Source organism: Alligator sinensis, unplaced genomic scaffold, assembly GCF_000455745.1.
Source record: "Alligator sinensis unplaced genomic scaffold, ASM45574v1 scaffold1035_1, whole genome shotgun sequence".
Taxonomy (NCBI): domain Eukaryota; kingdom Metazoa; phylum Chordata; order Crocodylia; family Alligatoridae; genus Alligator; species Alligator sinensis.
This window is the reverse complement of record NW_005842555.1, coordinates 634680-649713: the sequence shown is the minus strand read 5'-3', so window position 1 is coordinate 649713 and position 15034 is coordinate 634680. Positions and strand designations below refer to the sequence as shown.

The 15034-nt window shown below is 44.5% G+C and overlaps 1 protein-coding gene across 8 annotated transcripts in view; it reads left to right on the top strand.

The window, feature by feature from the left end:
- The window catches only part of EBF1 (early B cell factor 1), a 284814-nt gene that overhangs the window by 192224 nt on the left and 77556 nt on the right, over positions 1 to 15034 (top strand). For 5 of the 8 annotated variants that reach the window (XM_025213870.1, XM_025213864.1, XM_025213866.1 and 2 more), the window contains one exon: positions 10968 to 11101. In XM_025213870.1, the coding sequence (XP_025069655.1) occupies positions 10968 to 11101 (134 nt within the window). The remainder of the gene's footprint in view (positions 1 to 10967; positions 11102 to 15034) is intronic. The other 3 variants (XM_025213867.1, XM_025213865.1, XM_025213863.1) reach the window with 1 other exon arrangement.

Sequence of the window (15034 nt, the reverse complement as noted above, 5' to 3'; positions counted from 1 at the left end):
CTGGAATGGTATCTTCAAAGTAAAATTATATCATACATTCTAATACTCGGATAGCTTGCAAAGATGAAGCGCTTCACTACTTTGTTTAGTCATGCCTTCATCTATAAATTTATGGCAGTATTATGGTTTAATGAATTGAACAAGTCCCAGAACAACAACAAAAATCTTTTTTTGGTTGTTTGTTTGAATTTAGATATTGCATACTTTGCCCTTCGAAAGAATAATAAAAGCAATATGTTTCTTTAGTGGTAAAACTTCAGGCTAACCTCATATCGCATTACTAATCAAGTGCTCAAGGGCGTGAGTGTGTGTGTGTGTGTGTGTGCACGCGCGTGTGTGAACTGGGACTCTTAGTCATGCTACTAGACATAGAAAGGCTAAAAAATTGTATTCTGATAGGCACAGGCAAACCTCAGAGAACAGATGGAGCAGAGTTCAGCACAAAGGTTTAATCCTATCAGGATGATTCCTGTATGGCCATCTGGATAATCCAGCGCACAAATTCAGCGCCTGTTAAAAATACGACTTAGGCCAAGATTAACGTCACAGATTTTCCACTAGACTTGTTCATATTTGACTTTATGATTCTCAGGCTCCGGAAAATTGCATTAGAGTGCATCCTCTGATTTATAAGAAAAATCGGAACGGGGTAAGAGCTCTAAGGGCACTTGAATTTTCCTTGCAGAAACTGCACGCTGGTCCCTCCCCGCCACTCCCGCAGTTTGCTTTGTATTTCTCCATGGATCGTGCAGTGTCGGAGAGATGATTAGCTCCAGCTTTCTCTTGTGGGCTGCCCTCTCTGAGTCCTCCTTAGCAAAGAGCATTGGGCTAGAAACTCATTTGAGTCAGAAAACCTGTTTGCCAAGAAGAAAGAAATGACTTATTTCTTGTACAATCTGAGGCAAATGAACTTATCAATGTTACAATAAATATCCCAATAAGCTGCTTACATAATTGATTTCTTTTCTTTTCTTTTCTTTTTTTCTTTCCTGGAATAGGTTTAGGGAATTTTTTTCTCCCCCCTCTTTGCAATAGTGTATCTGACAGCGGCATTGCAGGGAACATAATCCGTTGTTAATATTTGATTTGATTTGATTCTGGGCTAGAATTAGAATTATATCTGTTTATTTTTGAGTGGCTGTGAGGAGATTATTGGAAAATGTGTGTCTGCAGCCCAACTTCCTGCATCTGAAGAGTTTAAGACTGCATTTGCATGAAAAACAGGTTGTCCATGTTGCAAAGTAATGGTATATATTTTGCAACATTTTTTTTTTTCCGTGGGGGCCGTGACACTGAATGGGGCCATCGATATCAAGACTTTGTGCCTTGAAACTCTTCCAGTAGAGGCTGAAGTAAGGAGCCGTCTCTCCCCCTTAGATGGCAGGGAACAGGACCCCTTAATTAAGACGGTCCCTTCCAGTCCTGTGCACCCCTGTTCTGAACCCAGGAAACGTTTGCTGTCCTGGAGCCAGATTTATTTGTCCCCCGGGTGCTGTGGAAGTGGGCATGACTGTGACTCTTCCAGCTTGCAAGGGACTAGAAACTACCCTCTTCCCTAGAAAGCCAATGCTAGCAAATAATGAGTTTAGAAAGGTTTCCTCCCTTTCCCCAGGTCCTGATTGGCTTTAGCATACGCTTAACGTGAAACATGTGAATACTCCCACGTGCACTGATAAAGGGTTGGGCACGTGGGACATACAAGAGAATACAGCTTGCTGTAAAAAAACTCAGCATAGTTAAAAACTTGGGTTTGAGCCTTTGTGGGGACATGTTTACTGGCTTAAAATTGATGGTGTTGGTTATACTGGCTTAAAATTGGTTATATTGGCTTAGTTTAGGTCTGTAGCTATAGCAGGAGAAGCTAAACCTACAGAAATCAGGTCAATGTCAGAGGGTCCTCATGGCTTTTTGCACCAGTTGAACCATGGTGGTTTCAAAGCAGGCCGATAGCTGAAGGTGTGTGCCTCTACCTTAGCCAGATCTTGAACTCTTCTTCTTTTTCAATCTCCGATTTGAAAGGGCAAATCATGGCCTTGCAACTTCAGAGCATGCTCACGTCCCCCTTGCTTTAGTTTGCCAGGCAGTGGTGAGGGTCTCTCTGATTGTGCCCCTCTTTGAATCTGAGCTTTAGCTTCCCATGTGCCCTAACTCACTTTCAAAAACAGGGTGAAGGGAGTGAAGAAAAGGATGTGGAGTACCTTTTGGTGCTATGCCACCCTCATCCCTTCATACAGAACCAGCCATAAGTTACTGCTGTTGAAGTAGTGGGTGAGAAGGTTGTTTAGGGCCATTTTTAGTCCTCCAGTGTTAATAATTAAGGCAAGTCATTGTGCGTGTGGCCATTGGCACCTCACGTGGAAATGATGAGTAACACACCTTTTATTATTCAGCGCTGCCTTGTTCCTCCCTTGCCATTGTGCATCTCAAACCAGGGGTCAGAAAAGGAAAGCACAAGGGTTCATCCAGGAAAGAGGAGTGCAGAAGCACTGGCAAAATGTGATTGCATTAGTAAAAGCTTCAGCAAGGACAAGAGAAGAAAACAGGGCTTTGAGTGTGGATCAGAGGTGGCCTTTTATACTAGGGGATTTCCATCACTAGTTCCCATCAAACAGGAGCAAAGCATTCTGGGAGTAATGATGCTTCAGCTAAAACCCTTAACCTCATTACATAAAAAAAATATATTGAGCTACCCATCACGCCCAAATCCCACGGCTGGATTACTATATTTATTGCAACACGATTTCAGTGGTGTGCATGTCACAGAGAGCCAATGGGAGGTTGCCATTGTGGGCTCAGTGTGGTCATCTCTAATGCTTGCAGTGCCCAAATGCCACGATGCCTCAGATGGGGGGGTGGAGGGAGTGGGGCATTGCGACCTCATGCATGTGTTACATAAAGCTACAGAAGTAATCTTCTCAAGAGGGAAACCTCTGTTACCCTGCTTCCTGCATGGCAGCTGCTTATTGTCAGAGCTGAATAGGAAAAGGAGCAGGCCGTGATATGAAAGAGGGAAGCAGGAAGATCATCATTTTACTAAGATAAACAGCAATCGCATTGTTTAGCTTAAGATTGAAGATTTAGTGCCGTGGGTGCCGTGTGTAACACATGCTGGCCCATGCCCTGTCCTCCCAGCCTCAGTGCCTCGCATTTTAGACACTTTCTCTAGGACGGATCCTGTAGACTCGGTAAAGTCAAATTCAAATGCTTGTAAGTCTCTTTGGGGCAAAGCAAAGGCGTAGGGGGCCTGGCTGGGTGAGCAGGCATTTGGGCTAAGTACAGACAGTTAAAAAGCCCGAGGCTGAATTGATTCGGTTTTCACAGATTAATCTAAACTGCGTAGATTGAACCGACAAGCGAATGGACAGACATGCACTTTTGATTCCAGAAATGCAGCCACATGCCTGCAGTGGCCCAGGCCAGAAGCCGGGAGGCGCTAGAGCATGCCTCCCTGTTGGGCTGGAGCAGACAGCTTGGGCCAAGGCTAGTCCGCCCACCCTGAGAAATGGGGGTTTGTGGGGGAGGTGCAAATCATCCTGGGGTGCTGGGGGGCTGTGAGTGAACTTGAATCTGGAGGAGGACAGAAGTTCAATAAACCGATTTAACTGAAACCAGTTCAGTCTCTGATACTACATCCATCCAGGTTTATCATAAACTGGTTTTGGCCATTTTGAAAGTGGTTTATGTGCACTGAACTTCTGTTACGTTATCGATTGGAACTGGTTTCCGATCACTTATGCTGGTCTGCGTGTAATTTCTGTCCTTGGAAATTAAGGAGAAATTCTATCCGTAGAAGTTAAGCTGAGCACCGCGCGAGAAAGAACCACTGTCATTTTGCTGGAAGAAAAACAATAGTAATAATGATGATGATGATGATAGCAGCAGCATCAGTAACAGAACATTGGGCGAAGCAAAACTGCGGTATGGTTTTTAACTAGGCCGATTTTTTAAAGTGAAGCTTTTTGGCTCGGGAAAGAAAAGTCCCCACCACGGGATGCAGGTGCATGGTTGCAATGGGTGATGCACTGTCATTTAGAGTGAATGGCCAAATGGAAAAAAAAGAAGCTGGCATAGAAAAAAATGTAAATGGAAGATATGAGGGGCAACAGCCAGAGTTAATTACATTTTCCATTTTTGGAAATAGCAAAATTTTGTCCAAAAAGGAAAAGAAAAAAAAAAAGCCAGGGTGTGGAAGAGGGGGACTCTGCCTAGTGCTGCAAGGCTTTAGAGACTTAGCCAACTTCCAGTGCCCAAGTGCCCATGTTCAGTGCCACTTGCACAATTTTTTGATGTCCAGGACAATTTCTTGAGCTATGGCTGCCTCCCCACCGGATGCTCATGCACCTCCTGCCAGCCACCGAAGTTAGGGCCAGGGGTGCTATTAGTTATGCGTCTGTGTTTTAAGCCAAGGGGAATATAACCATATAATGGTTCTAAGATGAACAAGGAAGTTTTGAGTAACAGCCATGTGTGCCCCATTAAAAAAAAAATATATATATATATATCCAGTTCAACCCCTCTCCTCCCATAATACCCAGGACTGGGGGGAAATTCCCAGTTGCCCTTTTTTCTGTAGGTGGCTTTGCCTATGCTTCGTTTGGAAATGGGACTCAGCTAAGGCACATGGGTTTTACAACGTTGAACGGAGCGATGCTTAATCGCACTGAGAAACCTTGGTCCTCGATCCCGGCTGCAAAGCACTTCTGGGAATTTCAGCCCGACGCTTTGCTGAATCAGGGCCCAGATCAATAGCGGGAGCTGAGGGAGCTCAGCGTGTTGTGGGATCAAGCTTGTAAGCACGTCGTTTCCTCAGCAGGTGATTTATCTGAGCGTTGGACAAGGGCATTGCCTAAGCAAATGTAAAATAAAAACAAATACGTTTAAGATCAAGCCCACATTTTCATCTTTTTTAACTTTGAAAATTCCCTTTAAGATGAGACATATGGCAGCTGCACCTGACTCCTCCACTTGAACCGGCTTTATGCAATTACGGTATGTTTGCACATCGCAGTCAATCACATTAAAAATAAGGAGAAGATAAACGTATATCCCATCATTTAAAGTCCTGTTGTGATACAGCAACTGTTGCCAGAGCCTCATCTATGGAATAATGGAGGATGAAATGATATTTTATGATAAAAACTGCAGACGAGGTCATTCTTACAGTCAGCAGCGCAAACTGGATATTAATCATCGCACAAATAGATTTCAGAAGCAAAATAAGAGCAGCCCCAGATCCCTGCTGCTAGCTGTGTTTCCCACTAATTCACCTGAGTGAGCATGTACCTCTGAGCTCAATTAACCCTTATTCCTGAGGCCACCCATAAACTTTGAAGTAAACACTGTTTTCCCTCTGGCCCCTGTTTTATATCAATGATATACATCATTTCTATTGGAGGGTAAAATGCAGGTCCCCCTGATAAATCCAAGTCCCTAATGAAGAGTCGGAGAGGTCCAGCGCACGTTTGCAGGTGCTTGGGTTGCTCTCCCTTTGACTGTATAAATCAAAATGCTTGATGCTCTTGGGGGGCATCTGGTATTTCTCGTGTTTTCGGTTGATTCGAGACAAATACAAATGTTTGGCAAGCTGAGCAAGGGATGGGGGTATTCCCCAGCAAACCTGTCTGCATAGAGCATACGAGTTGTTAAATCTGTACCCGCGGCTGTGCGGGGTGGTGGCGGTGGCAGTGGTGGTTGTTGTTATTCCCCCTCCCTCCCTCCCTCCTCCCCTCCCTCCCAGCCATTGTTCAGAGGCAAATTGGAAATCGGGTAATTAGGCCCTGACTCATAGTGTAGCATTAGCATCCCAAGTCAAAGTTCAATGTCCTGAAATGAAATTTAAACCAATTAATCTGTTAGATTTTTATCGCTTGTCCGTGTTTTCTCAGCAATTCCCCCAGCACGTGGCCTTTGATCAACTCTCATACAAAAGCTAAAATGTGTGCCTGCTGCTAGCGAGATGGGGCTGACATTACCATGGCACTCGTAAAACAATCAGAGCAGTGAAGCCCTCAAACAGACAGGGCACAGTAATATTTAATAAAAGCGCGCACATAATCTTCGGAATTAGCATTTTGTGCCTTGCAGTACCTTTGGGAGAAGAGCTTTTATTTGTGGAGTGATCATTATTATAACAAAGAAGAGCTACCTAATAATTTCCACTTTAACTCTGCAATATGCCACAAGCATTTCTGAACCATTATGCTAAACTGTGGCGGGGTAATCATTTTATTGTCACACTTTGAAGGAAGAAAAATCTCCTTTCCAGGGAGCGGGGAAATGCACGTGCACGCAGTGCACCCGCCCCACGCCCAGCGCAAGACTTTTCTCTTTCGATGCTGGCGCCGAACGTCCCGTGTACACGAGGGCTGCAAAGATGCTGTCGCAGGAGGTGCAGAACAAAAGGCGTCTTTACAGTTCAACAATTATTTTGCTTCAAATCTTGCAAAAAATGAGAGGAGAAAATACCCGTAAGCATAAGCAACATTCATCAGTGGCGGTACATGTTCATATGGCCATCCGTCAGACGTTGCAAGGCTTCTGCTTACAGCGTGAAGGGGTTGTAGTTACTTTGGTCCATGGCGTTTATTCAGTGCGGAGACTCAGCTTTGAGCGAGTAGTGTGAATAGAGTCCCCTGAACAATTGAGTGATTCTTTTTTTTTTTTAAATGACATCTGGTAATGAAGCAACTGAGCTCTTTTAGTCCAGGATACGGTTAGTCTGCCTTTCATTATTCAGTGGGTGTGGGTGGGTGGGGGTATATACACTCTTGCTTATTGTAAGCCCACCTGTTGTAATGGCACATGTTTCACTACCTTATTATTACAGCTGGTCAAATTTTTGGACCCCAAATTCTTTGCAATCAAATGCAGGGTTTCAGCCAAAGCAAAGTTTGTCTCTGGAAAAGGTTTTCTTTTGAGGCGGGGGGAGGAAGGGATGGAAAATAGTGATTATTTGCACAGTTTCTACATCTTGCAACTAGAAGTTGGGGGCTGGGATGGTGAGCCTTTCATTCTACACGAACGTTGCCATTTTGTCCTCTTTCTGGACCAAAAAAAAGATGGAAATATCAGAATACCTGCAGGATGGTCCCAAAGAGGGTGGAGCTGGACCGTTCTCTGTGGGGGCAGATGGCAAGACAAGGAGCAATGGGCTCAAGTTGCAGCAAGGGAAGTTGAAGTTGGATATTAGGAATAATATTCTCACAAGGAGGGTGGTGAAGCACTGGAGCAGGCTCCCCAGAGAGGTGGTGCAGTCTCCATCCTTGGAGGGGTTTAAGACCTGGCTGGACAAAGCCTTGGCTGGGATGATGTAGTTGGGGCTGGTCTTGCTTGGAGCAGGGGGTCGGACTAGATGTGACCTCCTGAGGTCCTTTCCAGCCCTCATTTTCTATGAGTCTATACATTTCCTTTGGGACAAATATTCCAATCAGCATTTTTTATTTTTGTCAAGTTGCTCATAAGGAAACATCTCCTGGGAAATGAAACATGAGTAAAGACGCCAAATGATTAGCAGAAGACGTGCGTGGAGCTAAGGCCCCCCTGTGCCTGCCCCCAGCCTGGGGGTGCAATGAAAAGGTGTCGGTGTGTGGAGGTCCTAAGGAACCTCCCTCCCACCTCGGGGGGAGCACTGAGGCCCGATTCTTCACCCCAGAAGAGTATCTTCCATTCAGTAAGAGTCATTCTGCTTGTGCCCTGGAAGAGCAGGGCCTGGGGTGCAGCAAGACTACATAAGCTTAGCACCAAGAACAACACTAGCTTTTGCTAGCGATAGAAGAGCAATTCCTCCCAGGTGTGCTAGCTCGCACGTTGCCTCTTGGAGCTAGCTCCCCCTTGGTCCTACACTACAAGACCTCTGCCAGTGCAGGGCTGGGCCTTCCTGTCCCGGCACCACACACGGAAACACTTGGGTCAAAACACCAAGCGTGAGTTGGGTGGTGGAGGGGGAAGATGAGGGACTATCTCAAGGGAAACACATCCTGGAGTCGTAATTGCCTGAAATGTTAGTGAGACAAAATTTTCTTCTAAACACCAGGTCCCTGCTCATTCAGCACAGGACTTAAGCAGTCATGTAATTTCAAGTGTGCGATCCGTCCGGTTGACTCTGCTGGAACCAGCCGCCTGCTTAAATTAAGTCGGAGGGGCCATCAGGCCAATTAAGAAAAGCACGCGAGTGCCTGCTCAAAGTCCCACTTGCTTTGATGGGGCTTAGACCTGATCTTGCACTTAAACACTTTCTTAAGTGCTAGATACATCAAAACCTAACAATCAACCGGTGGAAAGACTACAGCGCTCTGCCCTGCTCTGTGCTGAGGACACCAAAAAAAAAAATCCCACCTTGTGAGAGGAGCACTGGGTGCGTCTACACATTCATGAATGTGCTGTAGGTACTGCGCATGAAGTTTAGTACTTGCATAACCAAGTACTAAATCTACTACACAGTAGCACCAGTTACTGTGCACGGTGCTGGTGCACGGCTTTTTAGTGACATTTACTGTGCAGTAGCCTAATACTACTGCGCAGTAGCATATTAGCACAATTTTTGCCGTGACACGTTACTGTGCAGTAGTATTAGGCTACTGCGCAGTTAGCATCTCATCTAGATGTGCCCACCAAGACCTGTAGTTGGGTTCAGCAACTACAGCAATATCTTGCATTCATTTTAGAGATGAATTGAATGTGTGACTCTGAAGCCTGCATATGCTTTTAATGATTTGAGGACTCAAACAGTTTTTATATATTGAGTTTTTTTCTCTCTTTAAAAAAAAAAAAAAAGTTTGCTTTGTAACCTTTAAGAAAAAGCTCACTTCTCTCACTGACACATGCAAAACTGGTTATGTTTAGGTTTTATTAGGGTGTGTGTGTCCACCGTGAGTTGTAACTAGCAGGAAGTGTGTAATTTGGAAGCAATTTTAATTTTTATTTATGAAATGATTAGATTCTGTGAAAAGGCTAGATGGGTTTTTGCAAAGCTGCCTTAGCTGTAAACGCTTTGCTATGAGCTCAGTCTAAAGGAAAGCATTTGGCTTGGACTTTCCAAAGTTTTTTATGCACGGTTTTATGCAAGTAACCTGAATCCAAATTACACATCTTGAAGTTACTTCTGTGTGCGCACTGCATTTTCATGACTGTAATGTTAGGATGTTTCTTTTGTTAGCTCATGTAAAAGTTAAAGGGCTGTTTTCTGCCAAGTTTGGAGCGCTGTAATGATTTTGGTGTGCGCGAGGTTTTTTTGTATTTTAGCTGGCACTTCCATCAGGTTAAGTAGTGGAAAAGTTTGTGCCTGACACTTACCAGCTTTTGTAAGCAGGGATGGAGTTTGTGTGCGTCCTGTGTCTGCCATCCATCACCCTGGAGCTTTTCTGTACGAATGCCCACAGAAACACTTACTGCTAGGGGTGACTCAACAACTTGCCTTCCAGACCCGTCCTCATTTCCAGCTCCCTGCCCACCCACCCTTCACAGTAGCTCACGGGAATGATCTTCTTGCCGGGTGCATCAATTCTTGCAGTCCAACTCCCACCGTCAACTAATAAATAACAGCATTAATGCCTAGTGCTGATTTAACATTTTGTGTTGGAAGCAGTATATGACAGGTCACCTACAGTGCCTAGTGCTGATTTAACATTTTGTGTTGGAGCAGTATATGGCAGGTCACCTACAACTGTGCATTTTATTTATTTGCCTTCATTCTTTATGAACTACCTGCCTGCAGGCTTGGGGCACATTCACATTTATTTGGAATTTCTGAGCCGAACGAGCCGTTCAAGCAGTTCAGGGTTTCCACCAATAAGCAGCTCTTCATCAAGAGCAAATGCTCCAATCAGCTGGCCTGTATGTACTAATAAAGCACCCCGCTCTCCGTGGAGCCATGCCACGTAATGCCAGGGTTGCAATCCCAGCCCGAATGTGGGATGGTCAACGTCCCTGCTTTGCAGAAGAGTCAGATTTTCACTGCTGGTGAGGATCTGGCCGGCAGTTTGACATAAAAGATCCCCAAGGATTTGATCCTACATGCTGTTCCCATACAGGGCTTTAGGTAGGAGTATTCAGTCACCTACGGGATTGAGCCCTACCCTTCTGCCCATCCAACTAGCTTCACATCACCCGTATCTGTGTCCAGGGCTCCCTCTGGAGCGGCGGTCCCCGTGCTTGGCGCACATAAAATGCCCTAAAATAGAGGCCCTCATGTCCAAAGGTCTAGCTGGCAGAGTTGAGCACTGTTCACATCTATGGGGGTGTCAGCATCCTCGCAGGGGGCCCGTGGCCAATAGTGTGTCAGGAAGCCAGCATGTGAGAGGGAGGTTTGCCTTGTGTATGCAGCAGGAGATGTTCACCCTCGACTCATTTCCTAATGACACAATAGTTACCAGCATCCCTGGGACCTCCTTAACCTTTCTGACTTGACTGACTTGCTAGCAGATTTTCTTGCCAATGCATTGCCTCATGGCAGGGTGGTTGAACCTGGATCCTATTGCAGAGGAATTAGAGCAACACGGAGGGTTACGCCCTTTTGTGTTTAGCTAACAGTTTCCATAGTATTTCAGAGTCTTTCCTTGGTTAATTTATCCTGTGATAGATAATAAAGGACACTTGCTTGCGATCATCTTATTATTGACTCAGGAATGCAGCATTTCATATATAATAGAGGAATGTGCACTGTAATCCAGCTGGTCTCTGCCCATCTTTTTATTATTTTTTTTTGCATAGCCTGAAATAAATATTTATCTTCTTAATAGAAACAACCAAAGCAAACACAAATTAATGAGGAGAAATACCCTCTCCAAAGAGCTGGTTGGGGGTCACACATGCATTGCTCGAAAGAATGAGGTCTCTGCAATCTTTGTGTTACGAGGGGTGGGGGGGGTGGGGGGGATGAAAGGTCCTTTTATTTTTTTTTCTCAGGTCTTCTATCATTAAAATCTGGTTCTAACAGCAGAATACTTCTCTTTTTCATGTGTGTTGAAAAGCAGCTACACCATGTATCAAAGCCATCAGTCCAAGTGAAGGATGGACTACAGGAGGTGCCACTGTCATCATCATAGGAGACAATTTCTTTGATGGGTTACAGGTCATATTCGGCACCATGCTGGTTTGGAGTGAGGTAGGTGTTGTCTGAACGTTAATGTCTAATAGCTTTGTCTAGTTTATAGCTAGCCTGCTTTTCTTCTGAGCCTAACGCTCAATCAGCCACAAATGTTTAGCTGCGAAATCCTTCTTTTGCTCACTCAGTTCCCTGGAAACAAACCAAATTTGCCTGTGGCCCGAATCCCTGGACTTGTCCCTCTTGCAGTGGCCCTGCACCTAGGCACTGCCATTTAGTTCGGGGAAGGGTCAAGGATCAACGCGCACCTCTATGATGGATTGTGCATTTAACATACGGTAAATAAGGTCCAGTTAAAAAAAGGGCCAGCAACACTGGTTTTCAGAGGCGCTGAGGACTTGCAGCTCCCATTGACTTCAGGGGGGGCTTCAGGTCCTCAGCCCACCTGGGGAGCTGGCTCTGAATACCTAGCTATCTTGTTCTGCACATCCATGGTGGGAAAGCATCATTTTCCTTCCCAGCAGAGACATTTATATCTTCAGGGCAATGTTTTCTTGCCTCTCATTTACTTTTGTTGTCTCTATTTCCCTGCTCATTCTTCTTAACTTCCTTTTTGCTATCTTATTGTGTCACCCAATGTGATTTGATTCTTTCGTTTTCCAAACACCAGTGAAACATTTAAATCTCAAAAGAGAGAGATCAACACAACACCCCTTTGGCCAGGCCCAGGGAAACCAATACAAAAATCCCAGAGACGTGACCGGCACCAGGAGAAAGCTCGCCAAGAGGGTTTCACGTGTTACCTTTGCGGGGTCTGAAAGCTTTGCATTGAGTTGATCTTTGTGAGGGATGAATACTGAAATAAGTGCACTTATCTTAGTGACTAGCCAGCCTTATTGCATCAATTATACTATACTGGGACAGCCACATTTTGGTCAGACACAAACTTCCTTCAGATTCAGGTGCAGAGTTAAATTTCCTCATTAAATTAGTATTCATGATAGAAGGGCTGGAAGGAGAATCCTGTTTTCCCTCGTTCTTTCTGCTCCTTGGGATTGTACATTATAAATATTAAATCAATATTATAATTTACTTCAGATCTGACCCTTTCACCCCTGGTGATTCTGTTACACATATGGCAGCAATTTTCCTATGAAGAGAGCCCTCTAATATTTGCTGCGGACTTTCCCTCTCACATTCCCCCGTGTAAGGATGGGAGCAGATGAAAGTATATTATTAAAAAAAAAATAGGCATAGCACATGGGCCCAGTCCTGAAGCTCTTGCATCATGAAAGCACCTCTGTGATTTCAGCGATGTGTTAGGACGGGAACTATTGTGGGTAAAGGTTTTTAACGAGGAAAAGTGAAGAGGCTCGGTCTGAGAGGGCATTGGGACGGAGAAGGGTGTACCCAGAATTGGCCCTTCCATTATAAAGCCCTGTCTGTATAACCAGTGTTGTTTCAAAATCTCATTGGTTTGCAAGTTGTTGGACACGCCTTTCCTAAAAGAAGACAGATACTGCGAATAGTCAGACCGAAAGGCGTTCATTTATTGGTTGCGAATGTTAGGGTTATAATTAGTCGTTCAAATGAAAATTATCCTACAGTTTGCACTGTGCTGTTGTTCCTCTGGTTTGGTCATGGAGTATGAAAGCCCAAAGGGGGAGAGAGATGAGCGCTAAAAAAATGAGGAGGCTATTAAAAAATAATCCTGGAAATGAGTGAGTTACCAAAATGATCTCTAAAGAATTCAAAGTGCACGCAGCGTCCACGCGCACCGCACGTGCCTAAGCCATCTGCGGCCTCGTCTCCGCCCAAAAAATGCCTCTTAGGTTGTCCGAACCCAAAAAAGGAAGGTCACGATCCAGGGGAAAGGCGTTTGCTCGACCGCAGCAGAGCCTGAAAGGAAACTGCCCGGCTTGGGGGTGTCATTGCACGCTCAAACCCTGGAGCAGGACTGTCAAAAAAGAAAAAAATCTAGGTCAAATGCTAATATAGCTGAATCGATGAGTTTTCTGGTCAAAAGGAGGTGACGTTTTCAGTGGCTCTTTCCTGGAGTTGCTAGTTTTGACCGAGTTGCAGGAAACCCAAAGAAAAACTTGAATTCTGGGGTGAGAGCAAATGCTGGGATTCGGGAGACCAAAGATGAAGTCCTTGCTCTGCCATGGGTTTCCCGTGTGGCAATGGGGAAAGGGCGTAGTTTCTTTCAGCTCGAGGTCCCCATCTCCAACCCTGCAGCAAGATTAGCCCCTGCTCCCAGAGGTGCGGTGAGGAGAAAGACACGAAGGATTAGGAGGTGCTCAGATGCTCTTGCAATGGGAGCTGTATGAGTACCTACAAGATACAGGTACTTAAAGTGCAAATTCCACCTCATTTCAGATTCAAATTGAAAATGAAAAAAAACCACCCGTTCATTTAAAATATATATTTGTTGCTGTCAAACTGTATGTAGTATAAATATTTGAAATGTAAATAATATAGCTTTAATTTATTTTACATGTATCTGAGTCTTGTAATTGAAATATTTATACACTTGAAATGGAGTTGGCTATGGTAAAGAAGGAGGTTTAAAATGGTTTCTGAAACACATATTTATTATTTAAACATATATTTTAGTTGTAAACACTCTAACATAATTACAACCTTTCTCAGCCAGAGGAGAACTAAATAAAAACTTAATTTGTCACATTAATTTTGTGCAGAAAGGCAGATACCTCAAGCCAGTGAGTTCAATTAATATGCAATTCCCAAATTACTTATGAAAACGATTTTAAAATCCTATGTTAATTTTCAAGCACTGCAGCATTGGCTGTCTTGTGAGTAACTTATATGAGCGACGGCCAATATTTGGGCTGTTTCGTTCCCCTGAACGCAAGAACGTACCGCTTAGCGTCAGGTGTTGGAGCAAATACTCGTGACTATAAGTTGAAATGAGTTTGTCAATAAGTATTCTGCTCTGTTTATTCAAACGGGCCATTTCTTTGAGCAGTCGCTTGCCAGGAGCAGTCTGCGCATTCGCCGGGTCAGCTGGAAACTCAGTCTTGCCTTTTATACTGAGAGAAGTTGGAGAGACTTGGAAACATCAGCTCCTTGCTCTCGCAGGGCACGGAGGCTGTCGGCAATCTTTATGTTGCTGAACCAAAATCTGCGGCTAAGATTTGCAGAGCTGATGATTGCTTTTGGGTGTCTCAGCCATTGCATGTAGTCTTTGAGGCCTGATCTCCAAGAGGGGCTGAGCACTGTCTTTCTAAAACCCAGGGCTCTTGAAAGCATCTCCGGTCGGGCATCCAGAAGTGAAGGCATCCAAAAGCACTGGTCAGTTTTGAAAATGTAGGCGTATACCTTTGTGTAGATGCTCCCTGGCTTCTCTCATGGTCAAAGCTTTACTACCCTGAGTGAACCATAGGTAACGAGGCTGGAGGGGACCATCTAGCTCCAAGCAGGACCAGCCCCAACAGTGGGTACGAGGTTGCATTTTGATCAGCTCTGTTTGAATGGTCCCCCACTTCAAATCCAAATTAAATTTGTGACTCATTGTCACCATGCCTGGAACCACAAACTAGTGCTCAAGCAAGCAAAAATAAGCTGGGGACTTGTATGAATAGCATCTCTTTATACAATGTCATTTTAAAAAAAAAGGAAAAAAGTGGCCTGGCACTCTCCGCAGTGTGAAACGATGCTGCATCACACAAGAATGTCTAAAATATATTAGCAAACCACGAAAAGAAGTTTATTGCGCAAATACAACCCCTAATGTGTTTTGGATTTTAAAGGGCACGTACCTCACCCTGTTTTGGAGACCTCTGCAATTCAGGTTTTAATCCAATCCATTATGTGTCCCAACTGACATAAGTGAGTTTATATAAACCAGCTGATACAGATGCCAAGTATTAGACCAATTTACCTAAAAATCCCGGTCTAGAATGAGGCTAGCTGCATGGTTGATGCCTGAATCCAGAGCCCAATTTTCCCAAAGCTTGAGGGGGAACAAGA